This window comes from Phalaenopsis equestris, unplaced genomic scaffold (assembly GCF_001263595.1).
Source record: "Phalaenopsis equestris unplaced genomic scaffold, ASM126359v1 Scaffold000002, whole genome shotgun sequence".
NCBI classification, from domain to species: domain Eukaryota; kingdom Viridiplantae; phylum Streptophyta; class Magnoliopsida; order Asparagales; family Orchidaceae; genus Phalaenopsis; species Phalaenopsis equestris.
This window is the reverse complement of record NW_018164444.1, coordinates 65,181,763-65,203,912: the sequence shown is the minus strand read 5'-3', so window position 1 is coordinate 65,203,912 and position 22,150 is coordinate 65,181,763. Positions and strand designations below refer to the sequence as shown.

Below are 22,150 nucleotides of genomic sequence, written 5' to 3'. Positions count from 1 at the left end.
CATGTCCGACCCTTCCTTTCCCCTAGGCCACCTGTTCTTTCTCCCTAAATGCTCCTCCTCCTCTCCCATCATCCCATTTGGCCACATTGGGGCTGGTAGGCGGTGGTTTATTCCTTCATTGCCTATAAAAAACCTCATCTAGGGAGGTCTTTAGGGGTTGGCCGAAATTTTGGTTTAAGGAGGTGCTGCAGAAATTTTCTCTAGGCTTATGCATGCATTTTTTTGGGCATTTGGAGTAAGGAGTTCCTTCTTTCTTCTCTATGTTTTGAGATTTATTATAAGTCTTGGAGGAAATTGATATTAAAGGTTCATATATATATAAGCATCTTCTAAACAATTTTGCTTGTCTTACTTTCTCCGTTATCAAGCCAAAGTTGGATGTCGCCTCATCAATATCATGATTTACAAATTTTCTTTGGCACAAATTTTAACAATGTTCATTCACCTATGATTCTTTATTATGGGAAAAGCTTGATGCCCTAGGGCAGATTATATTAAAATAAAAAAAAATACAAAAAATTGCATGAGATGACCCAATAGATGATGCTCTACTCAAATGATACATGGTACCAAGATATCCCAACAAAAAATATACAAAAGACTCAAATAAAAATAAAACATGCAAAAACAAGTGTCTATGGACGAGGCAGTTTAGACCTGCCTCTTCCTCTGGTTCTTGGAGCGGATCCAGATAGCAAACTCTGAAGTGTTGTTCTATTGTCAGGAGTGATCAAGGTATCATCCATTAAGTTTCCAAGCTGAACAGTATCCCCAGCCTTCTTCCTCCGCCGATAAGTGTAAACTTGTCATTCTTCTTCTGAAGACTGTTCAGTCTGATCCATAGAAGGAAAGACTGTTGCAGCGATGAGTTCTTGAGTTTGTGTAGGACAATCTTCCAATACTTGGGAAACACCTGCTCTCTCAACAGGTAGTTTTACCAACTGATTAATAGCAATAAGATAGTTTGTGTTTGGCTCTAAATCTTTCTAATTAGTATTAAACACCTTTTTCGTCATCTGAATATGAATGTTCACTTCATGCCTATCTTCAATCACCTCATAGAGGGGAGCCTGAGCACCCTCCACGGTAGGTAGAGCCTGAGAGGATAGTATGTTCATTCCAGTAAAAGAAGGGACAGTGACCGCGTCCTACCTTCTAGGGGCAACCACCTGACTCTTCTCCAACAATCGACCCTTATAAACATTTTCCGAAACAATATTAGTAGACAAACCATTTTGCACCGTATCCGCCGTGGGCATAGCAGTAGGTATCACAGACAGTGAGGAAGAGGGTATAACCTCCGCAGAAATGTGTTGAGAAACAGGAGGTGGGACTACAGCCGACCGTAGATGGGGAAGATGAAGAGCTATGACCAAACTTTCTGCAGTGAGAGCAGTAATGGGGATGAGGTCCCATCGCAATCTTCTGCCAATAACCCTGATGAGGGGAGCCAATCAAAATCTCTCCTGGAAAGGGTTGAGTGATGTCGCGCTCTACAAGCACACAAGCTTCAGATGGCCTGGATGTATAAAGCGTGGGAGTATCGACCTTCTGCGGTTTCCCAAAGGCAGTTACTAATGTATAAAGGGTTTCATAATAGATGCACCTTGAGCCCTGGAAAATTAACCCAAATCGGGATAATAGGAGGTACTAATTTAGGGTCAAAATCCACTGTCCATCTCAGAATTTTCAAAAAGCAATTATCGATTTTGAGAACTTTTTGAGCAAAGGGTTGGGTATAATCTGCGTTATTTGAGAGTTGAATGAGAACATGACGGCCATCTAGCGAACCAACTTTCCAACTCTCTGTGAGCATAAGAGAATTGAAATGCTTTCTACAATTGAAATGTTTTCTATTAATCTCAAGCTTGGGATTTCCATACGAAATTTACCAACAAGAGTATATCTACATGCTGAAGCCAATATACTTGTTTCCTCATCAGTGAGAAACAAAGCGGGACTACCATTCTTTTTTCCCAATTTTTTAATGAAGGTATAACTACCTCCAGATTCATGTGCATCATGAAATTCTTAAGGGAAGAAACAGTAACGACCGCCTGCTCTGGGAGTAGAACCTCCGGAGACAGCCGCGGCCTATCTCGGGGCCATTCCCCCAAATCGGAACAAAAACCCCACACGCGTACACTGGAGCTGGATTTACGACGAAGGGAACCCAAATCTCGAACAGAAACAGGGAAACGTCTGCGGTCTGGCGAGCAGGAGCGAAGCCCTTTGTAGTCGTGAACGAATACCGAAGGACGCGAGCAAGCTCGTCGTCTGGCAGGAAAGAGACGACTTGTGAGCAGAACGAAGGCGACAAGCCCTTCATTGTCGGGTACGATAAAGCCGAAAGCCGCAAAATCTTCGTCGTTGGAGACGACGATGCCCATGGAGGAAGCCGATAGTTTCAATCGCCATCTCGAATCTCTAAAGCAGCCCGACGCCGTCTCCATCGGCCGTATATATATATAGAAAAAGCCCGAGGGCAAGTATATTAGTACGGAAAAGATATAAAAATGTTGTATGAGAGGACCTAAAAGAAAGCCCAACTCATACAATACAACACACACAAAACCTAGTTAAAGCAAAGATACATCAACAACAACAACAGCAACAACAAAGCCTTAATCCCACTACGTGGGGTCGGCTACATGAATCCTTTTTCTCCATTGCGTCCTATTTAGTGTCATATTTGCATTTAGTTCTAGTAAATTAAGATCATTTTTAATACAATAAGCCCAAGTCTTCCTAGGTCTACCTCTGCCTTTCTTAACACAAGTCGAATTTAAAACATCTACTCTCCTAATCGGATCATCTAATGGTCGACGTTTAATATGACCCCACTCATCCACCTAATCATTCTCATCTCGGCAACACTTAACTTATTATTATGCTTCTCTTTTAAAGGCCAACATTCAGCGCCATAGAGCATTGCAGGTCTCACCACCATCTTATAAAATTTTCCTTTCAGTCTTAGCGGTACTTTTCTATCACACAAAAGGCCCGAAGCATTCCTCCACTTCAACCAACCAACTTGAATTCTACTATTAACATCCCCATCTATATCACCATCGCTTTGGACAACGGACCCAAGATATCTAAATCGTTCACACCTTTTAATAATTTGATCACCCAAAGTCACACTTTTGTCACTAGAGCTATTACTAAAATTAATAAGGTGAGCTATTTCAAGCTTTTCTATCACAGAAAAAGCAAAGATACATAAATGTAAAAAAATTAAAAAAGCCACAAAATAGCACAAAAGTGCTAGAAACGTCTCACTTTAGTCCTCCTGCCTCTAATTCTCGGAAGTGAACCGACTAACATATTATTAAGGTGAGTATCATTGCCCGTAGTAACCAAAGTATCATCCATCAGATTTTTGAGCTCAAGTAGATCTTCATTCTTTTTCTTCCTCCTAGATGTGTAAACTTGTCATTCCTCATCCGATAATTGACTCATCTGATCGGTGTGGTCAACGGATTGTTGTAAAGTGTTCGGACAGGTGTAGGTCGTTGCACGTCTTGATCCCCATGAGCCTGAGTAATATTAATATTTTTTTGGACCTGATGAGGCGGTAGTGAAGCAGTAGAAGTATTTCCACCTGTATTATCAGTGATAGGTTCCAGGGCAGGCGGGGTCCGAAGAAACTCCCTCTCCCCCACGATAGGAGGTTCCAAAGACAAGGGAGCTAGAACTGGGGACTGAATAGTTGTCATATTGCCTGCGGGGATAGTGACGTCGCCCGGGATATTCTTCTGATGATCAATAGTGTCAAAAACTAGGAGCTGATTAGGATGAGATGAAATCACAGCCTCTAGCGGAGCAGTTTGCTTTTTTGGTCTGAGTTGGGGGTGTAGATGGTGACATTGAGAATTGGAGTGTCCGAACATACTGCATTTCGAACAATACGACGGAAAATGTTCAATCTCTACCTTGTGTCAATATTCATGGTATTGTGTGCCCAACTAGATTTCTTCAGAAGCGGGTAAAGTGATGTCTCTTTTAACAAGTACTCTGGCTTCAGAAGAATGGGATAGATTAAAAGTAGGAATGTCCGTCTTGAGTGACTTCCCATAAGCTGAGGCAATATAGTTCAATACTTTTTGAGAAAAATAATGAAATTTCAGACCAGGGAGACGAATCCAAACCAGAATGATTGACGGTTCCGTCTGTGAGTCAAAATCCACAGACCATTTCAGAATTTTCATTATTCTGTTATCAATCCATATTGTCCTTCTAGCAAATAAGCGCTTGTAATCTTCTTCATTACTAATTTGAATAAGAATGTGTCTCCCATCTAATAGTCCAATTTTTCATTCTTCAACAAAGTGCATAAATTCAAAGTCTCTGTGAATGAGCTCTATTTTGGGATGACCATATAGAAATTTCCCAACTAAATTCAGACGACAGGAGGAAGCAAGTTGAATACTTTCAGCTTCTGTAAAAAAGATGACAGACTTCTCATTCTTCCTACTAGGCTTCTTGATGTACTCTGCCCACAAAAACGAAGGAGGGAAAGATGACGATTTTGGTGTGCCTGAGGCGTAGGCACTGGCAAGGGCAGCTGCATACGATTTGTCTGAAGTCATCCTCAAAGATAGGTGCGACGTTCAGAGAAGAAAAAGAAAGCAGACGAGGGAAAAAATCGAATAGCCGAAGCTAAGAAAGGGGAGGACGCTGTGAGACGGGACGAGTGCAGAGAACGCAAAAATCGCGAGTAGTACCCGCGAGATTGAGCCACAAAACGCGTGAGTTGTACCCGAGCTAGGGAAGCTCGCGAGATCGGGAGACAGGAGCCGAGCCTTGTCTCAGAGCCGGAAAAAGAACCGACCACGAAAAGGCTGAGAGGAATCAGCGAAGCCGAAGCCGTAACTGTTGCTAGGGTTCGCCATTGGGCGAAACCCTAGCAGAGCCGAGCGAGGAAGACGACGCCATGACTGTCTGTGGAGTAGCTTCTCTGAAGGTCGTAAGTCCCTTCAGGTACATAAATGCAAATATGTTAAAGAGCAATACTTTATAAAATAAAAGTTTGATTATAGTTTAATATTTTTGTTGTTTATAACCACATGTGAATAACTTGCTGATATCCTCATAAACGTGGAATGGATGATGTCCATTTATTCAACCGTGTCATTTCTGCCGAATGGGACCCGTACTTGTAAAGTCTTATGCCCTGTTTTTTTTTTAATCTTCTAGTGTAACCATATTGATCCGCTGGATTCCTACTTGGCTACTTATTAATCACTGGACTGCTGTAATTTTGTGAACTTGTCAATTTGTGAATTGTTTTTCTCTGATTTTGTATGTTTCCTATTAGAAGATTCCCTAAGATCATATAAACTACATATACATTGGAATAAAATATAGAATTAATTCTCTCCAATTGTTATCATTTGTATGTTCTCCACTTTTAGGCTGGGGATAGGATTTCAGTCCATGGAATGAAGTTAATTCCTTAGAAAATGGACTACTCTTTTGCTTACTACCTATCCGTCTTATGGTAACTGATTGGCATCAGAACAAAGGAACCTAGCTAGGTGCTTGTGAACTTTACAGAAAGAATCTTTTCAAAGTAGCATGAATTTTTTGATTCTACCTCGGTGGCATCTAGAAATAGTTCAGAAATGATGCGCTCACTATCCTGATTGAGAGGTAGGCATGTAAGGCACATTTTGTGTTTACCATTTGTCCTTGTTACAATTAGTACTGATAATGTTCACTTTAGCATGCCTTTGATTTGTATATCAGTTATTAATATTCTCTTCATCAAGCTGATTTTTGGGTTTTAGCAATTTTTAATTAAACCGTGTGCTGTCACATAATTTTTGCAGCACAAATGTTTCTGATCTGTTGCCTAAGATGAGTTGGTTCTTTTCAGTATGATATGTCTCAGATAGTTTTTTTAATCCTTTTATAATTAATTACATAAGTGATTTCTGATGACAGTTGTAGTTGATAAGTAATTTATTAATGTTTTTTTGCTGCAGTGCAGCTGCTTGGCAATTTACTTTAACTTCTCCTGAAAAGATGATCGGAACGGATGGAAGAGAATTGTATAGTGAAATGAATAAATCTAAGGATGATTTCTGTGTTCTTATTTTTGAACCTCTTCTTGGCTCCGAGTATTGTGTTAGTTTCTTTCCTTCCTTTTTTTTGCTCTTCTACCTGTAAGGATTTAAAGCCTCCCTCTTTTAACTTATTATTCTAGTGCCGGTCTAATTAGCCACAATGTTGCTAAAGAGTTTCTTTGCCTATCTATTTATTTAGGAGATTGAATTTATAAAGGAAGGAAGCTTCACTTTTAAAGAACTTGATGCATTCGTGACCGTGCTAAAGTTGGCTGGTTTAAGAGATGCAAAAAATTCAGTTAGAAAGAATCCTGGCTTATACAACTTCAAGAGCGATAGTAACTATCATGGCAGAAGCACACCTTCACTGGAAAAGTCTATTTCTGCTTTAGAGGCCATGGGGGTGAGAGTGTATGGGGTTGATGAAAATTTTGGAGTTCCCATGGATAACATGGTGTCGTGGGACAACATTGCTGGCTACGATCAGCAAAAACGGTATGCATGTTATTGATTTGAAGAATCTCTCTTTATTTTTTGAGATCTGTCCAAGAGTTTTTAAGCATGTTTTTTGTGGGATAAAATAGAAACTACTTCATTGGTGGCTTTTGTTTTCTTTATGATGATTAATATATGTAATTTTCGAACTGTTGTACATATTGCTCCATGCATTGATCTATTACTAATGCATATTTTCACATTAAATGCTTCGGTTTCTTTTTGCGAACTATAAATTTTTGGACGGATATTGTGATGCAGATGGCTTAAGATTTAGGTTTTTTAAAGCAACTAAAATAAGGCTATATATATCTTTTTTAAAACAAAAATATAAAGCAGATTAATCAAATCTGATAAACCTTTTTCTAGAAGCTACAGAAATTCTCACAAAATTACATACTAGAGCATATTTGCAATCCAAAACGTAGAATGTTAAATCTAAAATACAGCTAGATGCTATGCAAGCCGGCCACTCTTACAATGTGCTGGTAAGTGGATCAAGAAATCTAAGCTGATGAACGAGCTTGTAATCTTCTCCTCTCAAGTTCCAGCACTTTCTTGACCCTTCCATTAGCAGGCAGTGTCCCTCCGCTAACATTTTCAGGGAAATACGGACAGTTCACACAAACATCATCTATCACAACTATGACAGTCTTATCCCAACGTACTGGAAGCGTCTTAGATAATGCATCAAAAATGCTCTGGGCTTCGCTAGTGACACCAACACCAATTCTCTCTGCTTCTATTTCAGCTTGCCTTAAAGCAGCTTCCTCCCTTGCTTGCAATACTGCCAGATCGAGGAAACATTTTTTGCTGTCAAGCGGGTTATCGCCGCATCGCAGGGAAGTGTGATCCTTGATATAGGTCGTTTTAAGAAAACGAATATTCCGGCGCCCGCCTGGCTTCGAAGCTCCCTCCTGAATGAGGACAATGTTGGTAGGGCGGTCATAGGTGATGATCTGCCCCTCAAATTCCTCGCCAAGTGTTGTCATGAAAGAAAAGATGAAGCCCACCCAAGCTCCTCGCCGACGGAGGAGTCCATTGCATCCCTTCTCTACTTCTGCCGTTGAAGATCCCCGAAATCCGCTCATAAGCTGTTGCAGTCAACAAAACGGAGAAATAACGAGCACCGGACGCCCTACTTCCAGAGCCAGGCCGTCAACTATCAAATTCTTGCATTGTTAGATCGGTTGAAATAATGGATATGCTACCTGATTCCAAATGAGGGTTGTTTGGGACAGCTGCAGCTTATTAAAAAGCAGCTGTGAAGCTGTTGGATAATAATCTGATTATCAAAAAGTTGTTCTGGCTGGTACAAAATTTGTTATTTTTTAAAGTTAGAACGCAGCTAGAAAGCTGTCACCGCACCTAGCCAGGAGTGGTGGGAAAACGCAGATTTCAGCGACATCTTTTTGAAAAGACTGTCAAAACGCAGTTTACTCAAACAAACAGTAAGAAAATATCTTCTTAGTTTCTTCAACTTGCAATCTTATCTAAATTTTACTATTGATAAATTCAAATTACCAAAGAAGATGATTATAAAACATTTACAGTTTCCAATTAGATACTATGGGTGGAATGTCCTGTCATCCATCTTTAAATATGCTCCAAGAGATTCTTATGTTTATGAAAGCTGGATTCTTTCTATTTTAAAAACCATGATATCGGAAGTCTACCACCTTTTTTCTCCCCTTCCCTCTCTATGTACTTTTATGTTTATGAAAGCTGAATTCTTTGCAGCATGATATATTTGCTTAAGTAACCTTTTCTCCAGGAATTGCTTTTTGATTTACCTTCCCCTTACAACTGTTTGAACTTGTGAATTTCTTTGCTAGGAAGAATGCATCAAGGAAAACTGCTTTTGCAATTGCTCTCATCTGATCTATTTGTGTATTATTGAATCGTGAATCTCTTTATTTGCATTAATGTTTCACATTTAGAGTCTTATTTACATTCCTTGAAAGTAATATTTATTATATTCCGACAGAAGAAATTCATGAACTTGATTAAATGTTCTTTAGAGAAATAGAAGATACCATACTTTTGGCATTAAAGCGCCCTGAGATCTATGATGAGATTGCTCGTGGTACCCGTTCAAAATTTGAGTCAAATAGACCTCGAGCAGTTCTATTTGAAGGTCCGCCAGGTATGTCACCTGTAGAAAGTAAAAAGAAAAGGTTTTATGATTTGGTGCCATAAAACTACATATATGAGTATGAAATGTATAGATGGATCCAGTCATACTTAGTGTACATTTTGCTTTTAGAATCGTACTTACTGAAAGAAATAACATCTTAAGCTTGTAAACTTAATCATTGCAGATTTTTTGGTTACATCTCAAGCGGTCAACGTAATATTTAGTAAAGATTAGCATAAACTTGCATATGATTTAATAGTCTGCTAACCAGTTTCTTAATTTCCTTGAGAAGTGGAGTTCAGTGCTTGAATAGAATAATTTAAGAGCAAATTATGTCTATTCCTTTGTTTTTTTTTTTTGTTGTTTTGTTCCGTCAGTCCTGTTGATTGCAGTATGCACTATAATTTTTGTCCTAGTCCGATTTAATTATCTATGTTATCGTTAGCCAATTTGCATAGATGTTCTTTGTCATTTATGATCTTTTGAATTATCAAAACCGTCTTGCAACGAACGAATCAAAATAGAATTTTAGCTTCACATGCTGCGGGCAAATCTTTCTTTATAAATCCTAGAATAGCTAGAATACTAAACTGTATGCTTTTGGATTTCAGGGACAGGAAAGACATCTTGTGCTCGAGTAATTGCTAAGGAAGCTGTAAGTAAACTGTTCCTTCTCTATTTGTTTTGTGCTGCAGCATTTAGAAGAAATGATGGTCTTCATATCTTTTATCGCTTATATTTTTATGTTTGAGTTGGTCTGCATACCAAATGACTGTGTTTAGGTATCCGAACTTGATTACTATATTTTTCTTATTTAAATTTAAATCTCTGATTAAAAGTGTATTTTCTGTTGATGAAAATTGCAAAATTAAGGCTGGCACGGCAATTAAGTCAAATCTCTTAAAAGAAATGTAATAGAAACCTGGAGACTCCCATTGTGGTTCAAATTGTTAAAAACAGGTTGACTCCTATCTATTTTCTCTATGGGATTCAAAACACCAATTCATCTTAATGATAGATTTCTAACCTGAAGCCAAATATCCCAGATGGGGTGTCTTTGATGTTCCACTCGGGCTTTGAAAATTTGTGCTTGCTCTGGACTCTCGCAAGAGAATTTTTGTGTGATTTTTGGTCAAATTTCTTTAAGGTAGTTTAGATACAACCTAGAGATTTCATTCTCATTTTGCTTGGGCATTAACATCTAATTTGAAGTTTTTCATGGATTTAAGCACTTGTGATTAATTACCTCTCCCAGTAACGAGAACTCTTAATTAAGACTAGTTATTAGGTGCTATTTGCTTAGAATATAGATTATAACTCTGTCTCATCTCTGATTCTTAATCCTAATCTTACGGTGGGATTAGGATAATCTGCTTGATGTTCCGCATTACTGATCCAACAACAATTGAAGATTGGTTTGTAGTTTCTTGATCTAAACTTGATATATACTAATCATAGTTAGAATGTAGCTCATTCTGATCTCAAATTGAGCTTGGTCCAACTCTTTTATCCTGATTAGCCATAAATTAATTTGATTTCCTTTATCTTGATCTTATATCTTTTATCATATTATTAGTTCTGGATGATTAGATTCATTAATAACTGCATGTATGAGTATAAACACAAATATTTTGGCATCTATATAAATGTATTTTCCCAGAGACACTATCAGATCAAAGAATGGAATTGTTCTCTTAGTAAAGTGCATATTTGATCCTCTTAATTATATAAGAATGAGTGGATGTAGACTAGGGGATATTAATTGATCAAAATTATAAACTTTGGGATGACAAGGAAGGAGGTCCAATGAATATAGCTCTGTATAAAAAATTAGTAGGAATGCTAATTTAGGTTCTATCAGAGCCGCCATAACCCCTTTTCATGAAAATTTTTCTTTCGATTGGTGTTATGACTGTCCATTTCACAAAACTCGATTGCCACCCTTAGCAGAACTCGGAGATGCCATTGCTTTTTTTTTCTTTTGGCATTGAGACGAACTGTATTGTAGAGATTGTCATGTTGAACCATGTGTTCAAGGTCTTCTCATAGGGGGTTGTTGGCTTGCCTCTTTCTCATTAGTGTCAAACCTCTTGTGTTTGTCTCGTAGAGAGCAGTCGTGCTCAATTCTTTCATAAGGTTGCATATCTCAATATATTGTCTAATTAGTCGCTATATTTCTTTTTTCATTGGGCTTGGTCCTATTATCAGGCTTGGTACTTTGGCTGGTTCTTCATCGGTGTCATATCAGATTATTACGTTAAGTGCAAGATGTAATTACCGAAAATAAAATTAAAAAAAAAAGAATTTTAGGGAGTTAGTATCGATTCAAAGTGCCTCGATAGTTTCGTCTTAAAGTGATGATTGTCCTTTCGAAGCAAAGGAAAGAAGCAAACCAGATTGAGAGAACATGAGGGGGAGTCATAGAATGAAGGAAAAGAAGGAGAGGTTAAGGGTAGGCACCTCGTGTGCGGGTAGCAGCGGAACGTCTTTATGAAGTTGAATGACTTCGATTTTCTGGTATAGGTAAGCTGAGTGTAATCAATGAAAACTAAGGTGTTGATCGAGCGGCTCTTTGTGAGAAGGAAAAGGAGGCGAATAGGGTCGTTACTTGCAGAAAGATCGAATTGAAGCCAATCCTACGAGTATCATTCGAATTAAACTAGTGTTTGACTCGACTTGAAATAAAAATTTATTAAAATTTATTAAATCATATAATATAATTTAATTATAAAATTTAACCGTAGCTTGAGTTGTGAGAGGAGTTGAGCTAAGGAGTAAAAATAAATTTGTTAGGGAGAGTTTTATTATTTATAGAGACTGGGCTAAATATGTTCTTAAAATTTTGTGATGTGGAACTAAACCAATTCAACGGCTTTCAATCAAGGGAAAGAAAATGCCAAGTCACAAGTTCTTAATTCTTATGCATTCAAATGCTAAATATTTTTATATTTTTTTTTTATTTAATGGATGGGGGTCATGGTACCCATTGACAACAACAATAGGTTTAGGAAGAGAAGTTTATTTATCATTTTCATACGTACCGCCTCCTTCAAATGTATTTAGATATCCAATAGATTTTTTTTTTATTTGTAATCCTAACTAAAATTATTTAAATTTTAATTAAATTTCATATATTTTTTAAAATATAATATATAAATTTAATACATAAATATTATATTAATTTTAATTAATTCAACCCAAATCGAGTCGAACGCAAACTAACAAATCTTTTATTTAATTAAATCGAGTCAAATTGAGTCGAACATGAACGCACAAACCTTTGTTCTTGTTTGGCTCGTTTATAATAAATCCCTAGACTTCTTTTATTTACAAATAAGACCCTTCATTAGATACAAATCTCAACACTTTCATTCAAGATGGGCAAAGATATCTATTAAGCTCATCTTGTCACATAACCTAGACAAATTTTATGAGCTAAGTCTTTTGGCGAGGCAATCAACCACTTGCTCTCTAGTGACTACATGACTTAGCTCCAATAGTGCTTTATTCAACTTTTCTTTGATGAAAAACATATCAATCTCCACATGTTTGGTTCTATCATGTTGCACCAGGTTGTTGGCAATATTGATTGCTGACTTATTGTCGCACCACAATTTCATTTGAGCTCTTTGGTCCAACTTGAGCTCTACCAACAAGGTTCTCAACATATCATCTTGAAAACTCCTAAGACCATGACCATATACTCTACATCTGTTGTTGACCTTGCTACTATCGATTGTTTCTTGGTCTTCTAAGAGACCAAGTTGCCCCCTACGAACATGCAGTGTCCAAAAGTGGATCTCCTGTCATCGACATAACTCGTTTAGTCAGTCAAAATAGCAATCAATGCCTACATGTCCATTCTTCCTAAAGATCAATCCCTTCCGTGGTGCACACTTCTAAGCTCCTCAAAATTTGATACACTACCTAGCACATACTTCCTCTAAGATAGAATACTCCCCTCTGCTCCATAAGCCGTTTCAATCCCAAGGAAGTATCTAAGTTGTCCTACTTCATCTCAACTCTTCGCCCAATTTCGCCTTCAGTTGTGCAATCTCTCTCATCATTACCAGTGACTATCATATCATCTACATACGTGACAAGCATAGTAATTTGACCACCATATCGTCAAATGAACAGTGTGATCTCGTCATTGATTTGCTGATAGCCTTGTCTACCATTGCTCTCCTGAACTTGTCAAACCAAGCTCAAGGAGAGTGTTTCAAACCATATAGTGACTTCCTCAGCCTACATACCGTGCCCGCTATTTGGTTTATGTTGAATTCTGGGCGTATCTCCATGCATACCCATTCTAGCAGATCTCCACGAAGAAACACATTTTTCATATTCAGTTGGTGTAACCTCTATCTACCATTCACAATTAAAGATACAAGTTTCTTGACTGTGCTCATCTTCACCACTGGTGCAAATGTATCATCACAGTCAATGTCATACGTTTGATTGTACTCTTTCACCACCGATTGTGCTTTGTAGCGATCAGTTTTTTCTTTTGAGGTCCGCTTCACTGTGAAGACCCATTTGCGCTAGACTATCTTTTCCCTGTTGGTGGCAATGCGAGCTCCCACGTCCTGTCTCGAGAGCACCATGTTCTTCTAGCATGACAAACTTCCACTATGGATCTTTTTAGATACCTACTATCATTTGAGTATAGAGACAATGTCCAGAGCTACAATGAATGCTCTATGTGCAGTTGATATATTATAATATGAGAAAAACTGAGCAATATCATATGAGAAACTAAAAAGATCGGTAGAATAACGTTCAAGGAATGACTCGCATTGTTGCGAGAAGTCATTCTTAAAGTCATGGGTGGGAGGAGAATGATGAAAAATCATATCACCTGTGTAATCTGATTCTGAGGTGAATGGTGTAGGTGTCTTAGGAGTCAGAGTAGACTGAGACAAGGGACTTGATAGCACGAGTGACGTTTTTGCCTAATTTTTTCTCCTTATATACACTCAGCTTTTCTTGAGCTTGAATCCCACCGCATTCGAGCTCATTTTCCTCATTTTTGGGCTCTTCCTCAACCGACCCTTCCTACACAATAGGACAAAGCATCATTTCCAAATGTATCAATCTCTCGCCATCATTATTCCTCTCCTCTTGCCTCATACCTCCAGTATGTGGCAAATCACCGAAGGATGAGGTCACCTCCAAGGAGTATTACGATTCGAATTTTCTAGAAGTTACATTCATGATCACAAACAATTTCTTTTCTATTGGGCTCCATCAAACTTACCCTTTTTGCGTAGCAGAATAATCCACGAAAACACACTTCCTAGCTTTGGGATCCTCAAGCACATCAGTTGTTGCTCTCTACTTTCTCTTCAACGTATTCAGTAACTCGTGATCTTTCTTTGTAAAGACCACTCCTATCTTCAGTAACTCGTCCTCCGCTATCATTAGATTTGCCCGGTAGCACCCTCTTCCACCTCTTTGGCCTCCACGGCTATGACCATGACCTCTAGACTGTCCACGTTCACCTTTCTTGCTCTTTTTTTGGGTGGCTTTGAACAAGCCTTGCTAAGATGTCCCACTTCTCCACAGTTGTAGCACCTGCGGGTTTCCCCCTAGGCATCTATTATGCCTGAGCTCAAGGCAGCCAAATTTGATCGAGTATTTGGATGTCCACTTGGCTCAGAGTATAGCCTCATGCGACTTTTCTCTTGTATCATCACGGTGATGGCCTCATCCAGTGAATGTATCGTTGCCTGAGCCAGGAGGACTGATCTCCTCTGATCAGTGGTCTGGTTTAGCTGAGTCAGAAACTGCATAGTCCTCAGCTGTGCAAAGATCTCCCCCTTCTTGCACCCCAGATCACCACAACGCAACATAGGTGAGAAGTGATCAAGATCTTACTACAACCGCTATCATCTGGTACCACTGTCTCTATGACACATTGAATCTGGAACACCCTCATGTGGTTCTTAGTCCCAGCATATGTCTTCTTCAGCTTTGCTCAGATGTCCTTCACCTTTCGAATGCCATCTACAGATGAGGCAATGGATGAAACAATCAAATTGAGTATTCCTCTATAGGGAAAGGTGTGTGTGGTCATCCACTAAATCCCCTCGACACTGTCATTCTTTGGCTTATCCCCCGTCAGACTCTCTAGTCTATTTTCTACTCGAGTAGCCTAGATCTGACGTGGCCAACTCAGATATGTGGTTGGTCCATCAAGCTTCAGATTTATATGTGGCATATTTAGCTCCACCTGCGTCGGAGCATGTGCTGAGGTGGTGACTCTCGTTGAGATACTAGCTCCCTGTATGAGCTCGACCAAGAATTTTAGAATATGATCTATCTTCTCAAAAGCTCCAATCCTTTATCTCCCGTACTATCTCCGTCTCTTGACATCCTCAATCACAAGTCTATATCACACAATCACACGAGAATTTGATCATTCATGTCTGCACGCGACAATCCCTTTGTTACCTTCCCAGTTAGCTTTAATTGCGACCATCCTTCGGATCACACCACAATCCCATCTCCACTTCGCAAGTAAGTCGTGATCCCTACTTCACTCCGTAAGCAGATGGCTTCACTCCTCTTCACATGAAAGAGTGAGAATCTTAGGCTCAGACCCTCCTCCCTGCTTCGTTTCAGAAGCAACAAACCACACTCCCTTTCTTGTGTGAACATGTGAAAATCTCGGGCCACATCCAGGGCTAGCGAGGGAAGCAACAACTAAATCATAGCGCACAGGGACCACCAAAGCTCTCGTCTTTCTCGACTTCCGCTCTGTCCACTGCTCACACTGGTAAGGCGTATCCCACTACATTTTTCAGAATACAGTTGGGCCAATAAGGGACTCAATGACAGGTTCACAAAGCACAACGATTTTCGAAACTCCTGTAGCAATGACTAAGTTTTGGCTCTGATACCATAAAGAAGTAATTGCTCTTGAAAAGCTTACCCATTTTTTTAATGACTTTAGCTTATATAGAGCCTTACAACATTTATAAATAAATCTCTAGAATTCTTCTATATACAAAGAGGACTCTATGTTAGATATAAATCTCAACAATCTTCAATTGGTAATTTTTCTTATTGAAGAGCCTGCATGATAGTGGACACAACCATTATTATATCACTTGTGATCAAATGAGTGTAATATTTTTTTCTGTACATTTGGTTTAGTTTCACTTCATATAGGAGAGTAGGTGTTTTGGATTTGACTTATGCTAAGAAATAGAGAGGTAGACCTAAAATGACTTGGGCATGTTGTGTAAAAAATGATTTTAATTTATTAGAATTAAATGAAAATATGATACTCAATACAACACAATAGAGAAAAAGGATTCATGTAGCTGAGCCCAAATGTTAGTTGTTGTTGTCGCTGGTTTAGTTTCAAGTCAAAATATCTGAAGTGATCTAATAATGCTTCATTTTTTTTTGTTGATACTGGAATATGGCTTGTATTTCAGCATTAATTTTTTATGTACCTTGTTAGCTTAATGATCTGTGCATTTGTTGTTGTATAGGGCGTTCCAATGTTATATGTTCCTCTTGAGGTTGTCATGTCAAAGTATTATGGTGAGAGTGAACGCTTGTTTGGAAATGTCTTTTCACTGGCCAATGATCTTCCTGATGGAGCGATAATTTTTCTGGATGAGGTACACACTATATTTATATCATTTATTTTGTACATTCCAGCTCTAGGGTGGCTATTGTACTTATAATCAATGGCCTACTTGTTACAATTTTTTGCATGCCATACCTTTAGAAATTGTGTCATGTTATTTCTTAAATCTCGACAAATATGATGTGAATGATTACGGGTTTGTTTGAGGCAGCTATCTCATTGTTTCGTTTTTTGACCACTGCCACACTTCTATCTTGTCACTATTTTTCTTATTATTTTTTAGACATTTTTATGATGGAAAGCTGATTTTTATAGTTATGGTTGTAAATAATGTTGCTCTTTGAATGTTTGAAAAAGAAAATAATTATAATGCTCACAACAATTTTTAAAAATTTATTTTTTCTACAATTTTCTTTATAAGGAGGTATAGCCGCCCCAAACAAACCAGTAGATCTTATTAGGTTTCTGCTCGTGTTCAATCTTGAAAGATCTTATGTTTAATGGTAGCCTTGAATGCCTTTCTATTTGCCTAATTTTTCTGATGGCCTATCTACTAACTTTCATGAAGGTTGATTCCTTTGCTGCTACCCGAGATAGTGAAATGCATGAAGCAACACGGAGGATATTATCAGTATTGCTACGGCAGGTAAGTTTCTTCAGTCTTTTGTCTCGTGAGTTCTCACCTGATCATCTGATGAACTAGTTGCTCATTTTGATTTTCTATTAGGTTTTGTTTGGGATCGTTTTTTTTTCTTTTGTTTTCAAAACCACATTTGTTTAATGTTCTTTCTAAATATTTTTATTTTTTGTTTTTAAAAATAAATTAACATATTTTAAAAAATAGTCAAAATAATTTTTAAGTGTTTTTAAAAATAAATTTACTTTAATCAAATAATCAAATATGTAGTTTAAAATCAAAACAAAATAAAAAAAATAAAAAATAAAAGTGATCCCAACCACCACTAAGGGCAGTTGATATGCATTGGACTTTGTGTAGTTTATTTTTGGGTTTGTGACCTTCTTCTTCCTAACCTTCCAAGTAAAATGCTATAATAATATATAATATATCCTTTCGAATTGACTGATTTGTGCCTCACTTACCATAGCTATTATATTCCTTGCTGAAGATATTTTTATTAAAAATGTGTGTTGTTTTTATATTCTCTGAAGATCCAGAGCCGACATATCTTTTAATATTCATTTTTTTTAAACAATAACGAAATCTTTTCAAGTAATCAGGCATTTTCTGTGCAGATTGATGGTTTTGAGCAGGAAAAGCGAGTTCTTGTTATAGCTGCAACAAATAGGAAGCAAGACCTAGACCCTGCTCTTATTAGGTAAATTTATCAGAATTCCTAAGGCTTTTAATTCTCTTATTGTGACTCAAGCAGCAAATGTAGATCTCCTGTTCAGTGTAATATATTAGATTAAACGCCCTGATATAGAGATTGTTTGTTCAGCCGCTTTGATTCAATTATTGACTTCTGCCTTCCTGATCACCAAACACGTGCTGAAATAGCAGCTCAGTATGCAAAACACCTAAAAGAATCTGAGTTAGTTCGATTTGCCTCAGTCACGGAAGAGTAAGTCTAACAATATTCATGTTTTTTCTATGTTGTATTTTTTATTAATTTTAATTAAGTTGCCTTATTCTCAGTTGCATGTATTTTTATAAACTTTATCTGCTATTTTTGTGAACCCTTCTTCCTCGTAAAGAAGGGTTCTATTTGAATCGAGTAAGCAAATGGAATAAGTTCTGTCAAATTTTTTTCTTGATTTCAAGCACTCGAACACCTCTAAATTCCTTTGAAGTTGATCACAGTGACGATTTGTACAACACATCATGAGCTGGTAGATAAATAGAATGTTTAGTTAAAATATACACATGTGAAACTTTAAAAATAATTGATTAACTTGTCAGATTGGTTAAACTTTTGTGCTATTGTTCCACCGGGACGCAGGAGATAAAACGCTGAGATTTCTGAATAATTAGAAATTGTTGCAGTTGCGAATTACCATCTTTAGAGTCCTTTTGGGTGGTCCGAGGCTGTAGCTGTTGTATGTGGTTATAGAACTGTTGTAATAAAAATAAATTTTTGAAATTAGTTGTGGGCATTATAAAATATTTTCTGCTTTTTATAAGTTGGATAAGTTTTTTATAGCTACCACACTTTTAAGTTGATTTCGTTGCAAACAATTACTTCTTATCATATAATTTTTGAAAAAAACAGCACAAAAAAAAAAAAAAAAGGTATTCAAACAATGTTGTTGTAGTTATCTAAAAAATAAAACTATGAAAAAACTGCCCCAAATAAACCTCTAAAATGATGTCTGAAATGTGACATTTAAATCCTTGAAATGGATGTGATTTTTGACAACTATCAAGCCTCATGGTCTGGCTTATGCAGATATCTCTACTATCTTGCACTTGCTACGACTATAGTCCTTTTGTCATCTTTTAGGGGCATTTGCATACATGACACACAAATCTTTTACATTTTCACTTACACCCATAGGACTCAAATTTTTAATATTAAATCTTTTTAAAAGTGAAATGCACCTTTTCATGCATGAGTTTAAAACACTGAAGTGCTATATATGTAAATATGAAGTTTTAGGTGTGAGATATCACTCTCCAAAAAAATGCCTCCAATCCTCTTTAGATGAAATGAAAAACATGAGGTAGGTTTTTAGGTTCTAAAAGCATGAGGTAGGTTTTTAGGTTATCTCCCATTTGAATTTTAGATGTGGAAATTAGAGGTTTGAAATTTGGAAACCATCTCTGTATAATGTAAGAGTAAGGAAACATCCTCTGCAACTCATGAACAATGATGCATTGGTTATCTTCTGTTGGGACTGTTTGGTAACATCTTTAGTAAATCCTATAAAACCAGATTTACTAAATCCTGCTATCACCAGGATATAATAAATTCGGGATTGAAGACAAAACTTAGAGAAATTGAAAAGAAATCACGAAATCCACTATTTATTTTTATATATTTTTTTCTGTCTAGTGTATTCAAGTTAAATCTCACTTAAAAATCCGTTACCAGACAGCCCCTTAGGTTGATAATTTTAATCATACATCTTTTTATATTCATAAAGGCATAGGCGGCGTTTGATAGCGTATTTTTTATAGAATTTAACCATAAATTTAACTTAAATCCAGCCAAACACCCCAAAAAAGAAAAAAATAATAATAAATCCATTGCTCCGTTAAATTCAATTTTCTCGATTTACGTCTTTCTCTCCCACACCCCGTTATTTTTATGACGTAAATATGGATGTAAATATGGATTTAGTAAATCTGATGGCGAGCTAAATTTATTCCGTAGTCGCTCGCGAGCTCTTCTATTGCAGCGTCGATTTGATAAATCCGGATTGATTTATCAGATTTGATAAATTCTATTTAACGTAAAACTTGCAGTCAAACACCGCCTTATTCCTGGTTTTCCTCCCTTGTGTTTAGCATGTCTGGGAGGGACATCAAAGATGTTTGCTTACAGGCAGAAAGACGTTGGGCCTCCAAGGTGTTTTCCTCGACACTCACCTCTTTCATTCCCCCAACACTTAGCCTTACAAGTGCTTCAGCTCAATTTTCTTAAATTATTTGATAGTTAATACGTGGCCAAGTAGACAAGGATGCCGCAGAAGCTTCTCTTCCTCCATTGGAAGAGTACATCAAATCAGCTAAGCAGCGGCAAGAAGCTGTATTAACCGCCCAAGATCGGAGTAAATCTTCGGCCTTCATGTGGAAGCCCAGGGCTCTTGCATGATACTGTGCTTTTTGGTTTTTTCTTTGCATAGTTTTTTTTTTAATTTTTTTTAGAAGAACAACAAGATAGATATGAAAATGATCAAATAGAAAAATACAGATATTATAATTATGACCTTTTGTTTATTAAAATATTTGAAATGGTATTTGCAATTGGTTCGTCAAATATCTTGCGTTTCATGGAACATATTATATCTGTGCACTTATTCGTGGCATAGTGGTTGAGGGTGTATTCTCCCACCGTGAGATCACGGGTTCGAATCACATATGTTGATATATTTCATAATGGTTTGCATTATGTGGTGACTAGCTTGGATAGTTTGCTACATGCAGCTTTTATCATTAGAAAATAAAATGTTCTTGATTTTTTAGAGAGATACTCATGTTTAGCTATAGTTTTTACTTTTTATAATTTTTTTAGGGGAACTTACATGCATAGCACCCAATTCTTATGTGTTTTACTTGTATTCACGCCCATACTTTTATTTTTATAACAAAAGCACTTTTACCTATGTATGAAAAGGTGTATTTCTACATAGGTAAAAAGTGCAATGTGGGATAAGTAAATGCATAGTAAATGGGTGCTTCATATGCAAAATTTTCAATCTTTTAATGAGTTGGACATGAAAGTTAAATATTATGTTCGGAGTCCAGACAACTGTTGTGAACCGCTAGAGGTGGTATTTTTTTCTCTTTTTTCTGTGAATTGCAGCCATTGTCCGGATGTAGCTTGCGTCTGCATAATATTTTTTTGTTGATATGAGGTGTGTTGGCGTAAGGCTTCGTGACTTTGATCCAATTCACCAATCACTAACATATCACTAACATAGTTGCATTTAAAGCCCCTCTCGGCCGACAAACAAACCTACAATTGAATTTTTTACCGGTCATTTTTAGCAGTGATGCAGCTATTTTTTTTTCAAAGAGTGGTTCAAAGTAAAATTTTTTAAAAAAATTTCTACAAGTTCTTTACAGGACTTGGTATTTTTTTTTAGCAGAGATAAAATATTTAATTTATAATTGCAAATTTTAATATTATAAACATGGCTAACTTAGTATTGGTTCTATTTAAAAATTTAGTTAATATAAGAAACATTTAAGTTTCATGAGAGTTAGGTCTAGTGAACAAGTAAAATCTCAAACTTAGTTTAATGAGAAATGCAACACATAAAGATTTAAAACAAAATCTCGTAAAGGACTAGGGAGAAACCCGACTGTATTTGACTCATAACTCTGCCTGGATAGGTCTGCCAGCTAAACCCATCTAGCGTCTTAAATCATGCACGCCTGGTCTTATAAAGTGCATGATATGATAGACTATTATTTATTAGAAAGAAGTAGATCTTACAACTTGATTATGAAAATACTGATGGTTGATTATGAATGGTATGCAAATGCATTTGGTTAATGCAAAACAAACTTTTACAATTTCAAATTTACAATTTTATTGTCCTGTTTAAACTAAAAGATTTTATTTGGTTCATGTTTTAGTCTCGTGTTGCGAGCAAGCTGTTTATGTGTACGCAATCCTTGATGATGTATGCATGGAAGATCAATCTTGAGGACAGGTTGAGTTTGCAAAGGTAGGCTCACTCTATAAGAGCGGTGATACTCATAGGTTAGATCTCCCACTTTTGTGTGATTAGTGAGGACTGAAAATAAGAAAAAAAAAAACTATAATTATGCATATACTTAAGGATGAAATTTTCGTATCTTATCTTAAATTAAGTGGTTACCAATCAATTTTATTTTATTGCATTTCATTTTTGATATGCCATGATATTTCTAAGGTGTGAATGCAATTATTTATTTTATTTCATTTTGATTATGAGTTTAATTTTGAAAATTTAAGTTAGAGCTATTCATGCGAGATAGAAAAATTAGTCCTTAAGAGCTCAATGAAAATGATCCAGGCTAAAAGAAAACACCACCAAAATACCTTAAAATGATCCAGGCTAAAAGAATCAATCTTGTAAGGAGTGAGATCAAATCCCCCGTATGAAATGTTCTGGACCAAACTAAATTATTGTGAGCTTTAACCATTCATGTCTGATAGAGTAGACAGT

The 22,150-nt window shown here is 36.9% G+C and overlaps 2 protein-coding genes across 2 annotated transcripts in view; one reads left to right on the top strand and one right to left on the bottom strand.

The window, feature by feature from the left end:
• Positions 1-20,101, top strand: part of LOC110019676 (ATPase family gene 2 protein) — a 57,098-nt gene extending 36,997 nt beyond the window's left edge. The window contains exons 6-15 of the mRNA XM_020717447.1: positions 5,991-6,132; positions 6,271-6,566; positions 8,588-8,712; positions 9,315-9,358; positions 16,209-16,340; positions 16,878-16,955; positions 17,564-17,646; positions 17,770-17,892; positions 19,779-19,839; positions 19,927-20,101. Of these exons, the coding sequence (XP_020573106.1) occupies positions 5,991-6,132; positions 6,271-6,566; positions 8,588-8,712; positions 9,315-9,358; positions 16,209-16,340; positions 16,878-16,955; positions 17,564-17,646; positions 17,770-17,892; positions 19,779-19,839; positions 19,927-20,085 (1,243 nt within the window). The 3' untranslated portion in view covers positions 20,086-20,101. The remainder of the gene's footprint in view (positions 1-5,990; positions 6,133-6,270; positions 6,567-8,587; positions 8,713-9,314; positions 9,359-16,208; positions 16,341-16,877; positions 16,956-17,563; positions 17,647-17,769; positions 17,893-19,778; positions 19,840-19,926) is intronic.
• On the bottom strand, positions 6,919-7,745 carry LOC110031402. Its single transcript, XM_020734582.1, has one exon. The coding sequence runs from the start codon at positions 7,655-7,657 to the stop codon at positions 7,073-7,075; it is 585 nt and encodes a 194-aa protein (XP_020590241.1). The 5' UTR covers positions 7,658-7,745; the 3' UTR covers positions 6,919-7,072.
• Positions 20,102-22,150: the final 2,049 nt, after the last annotated feature.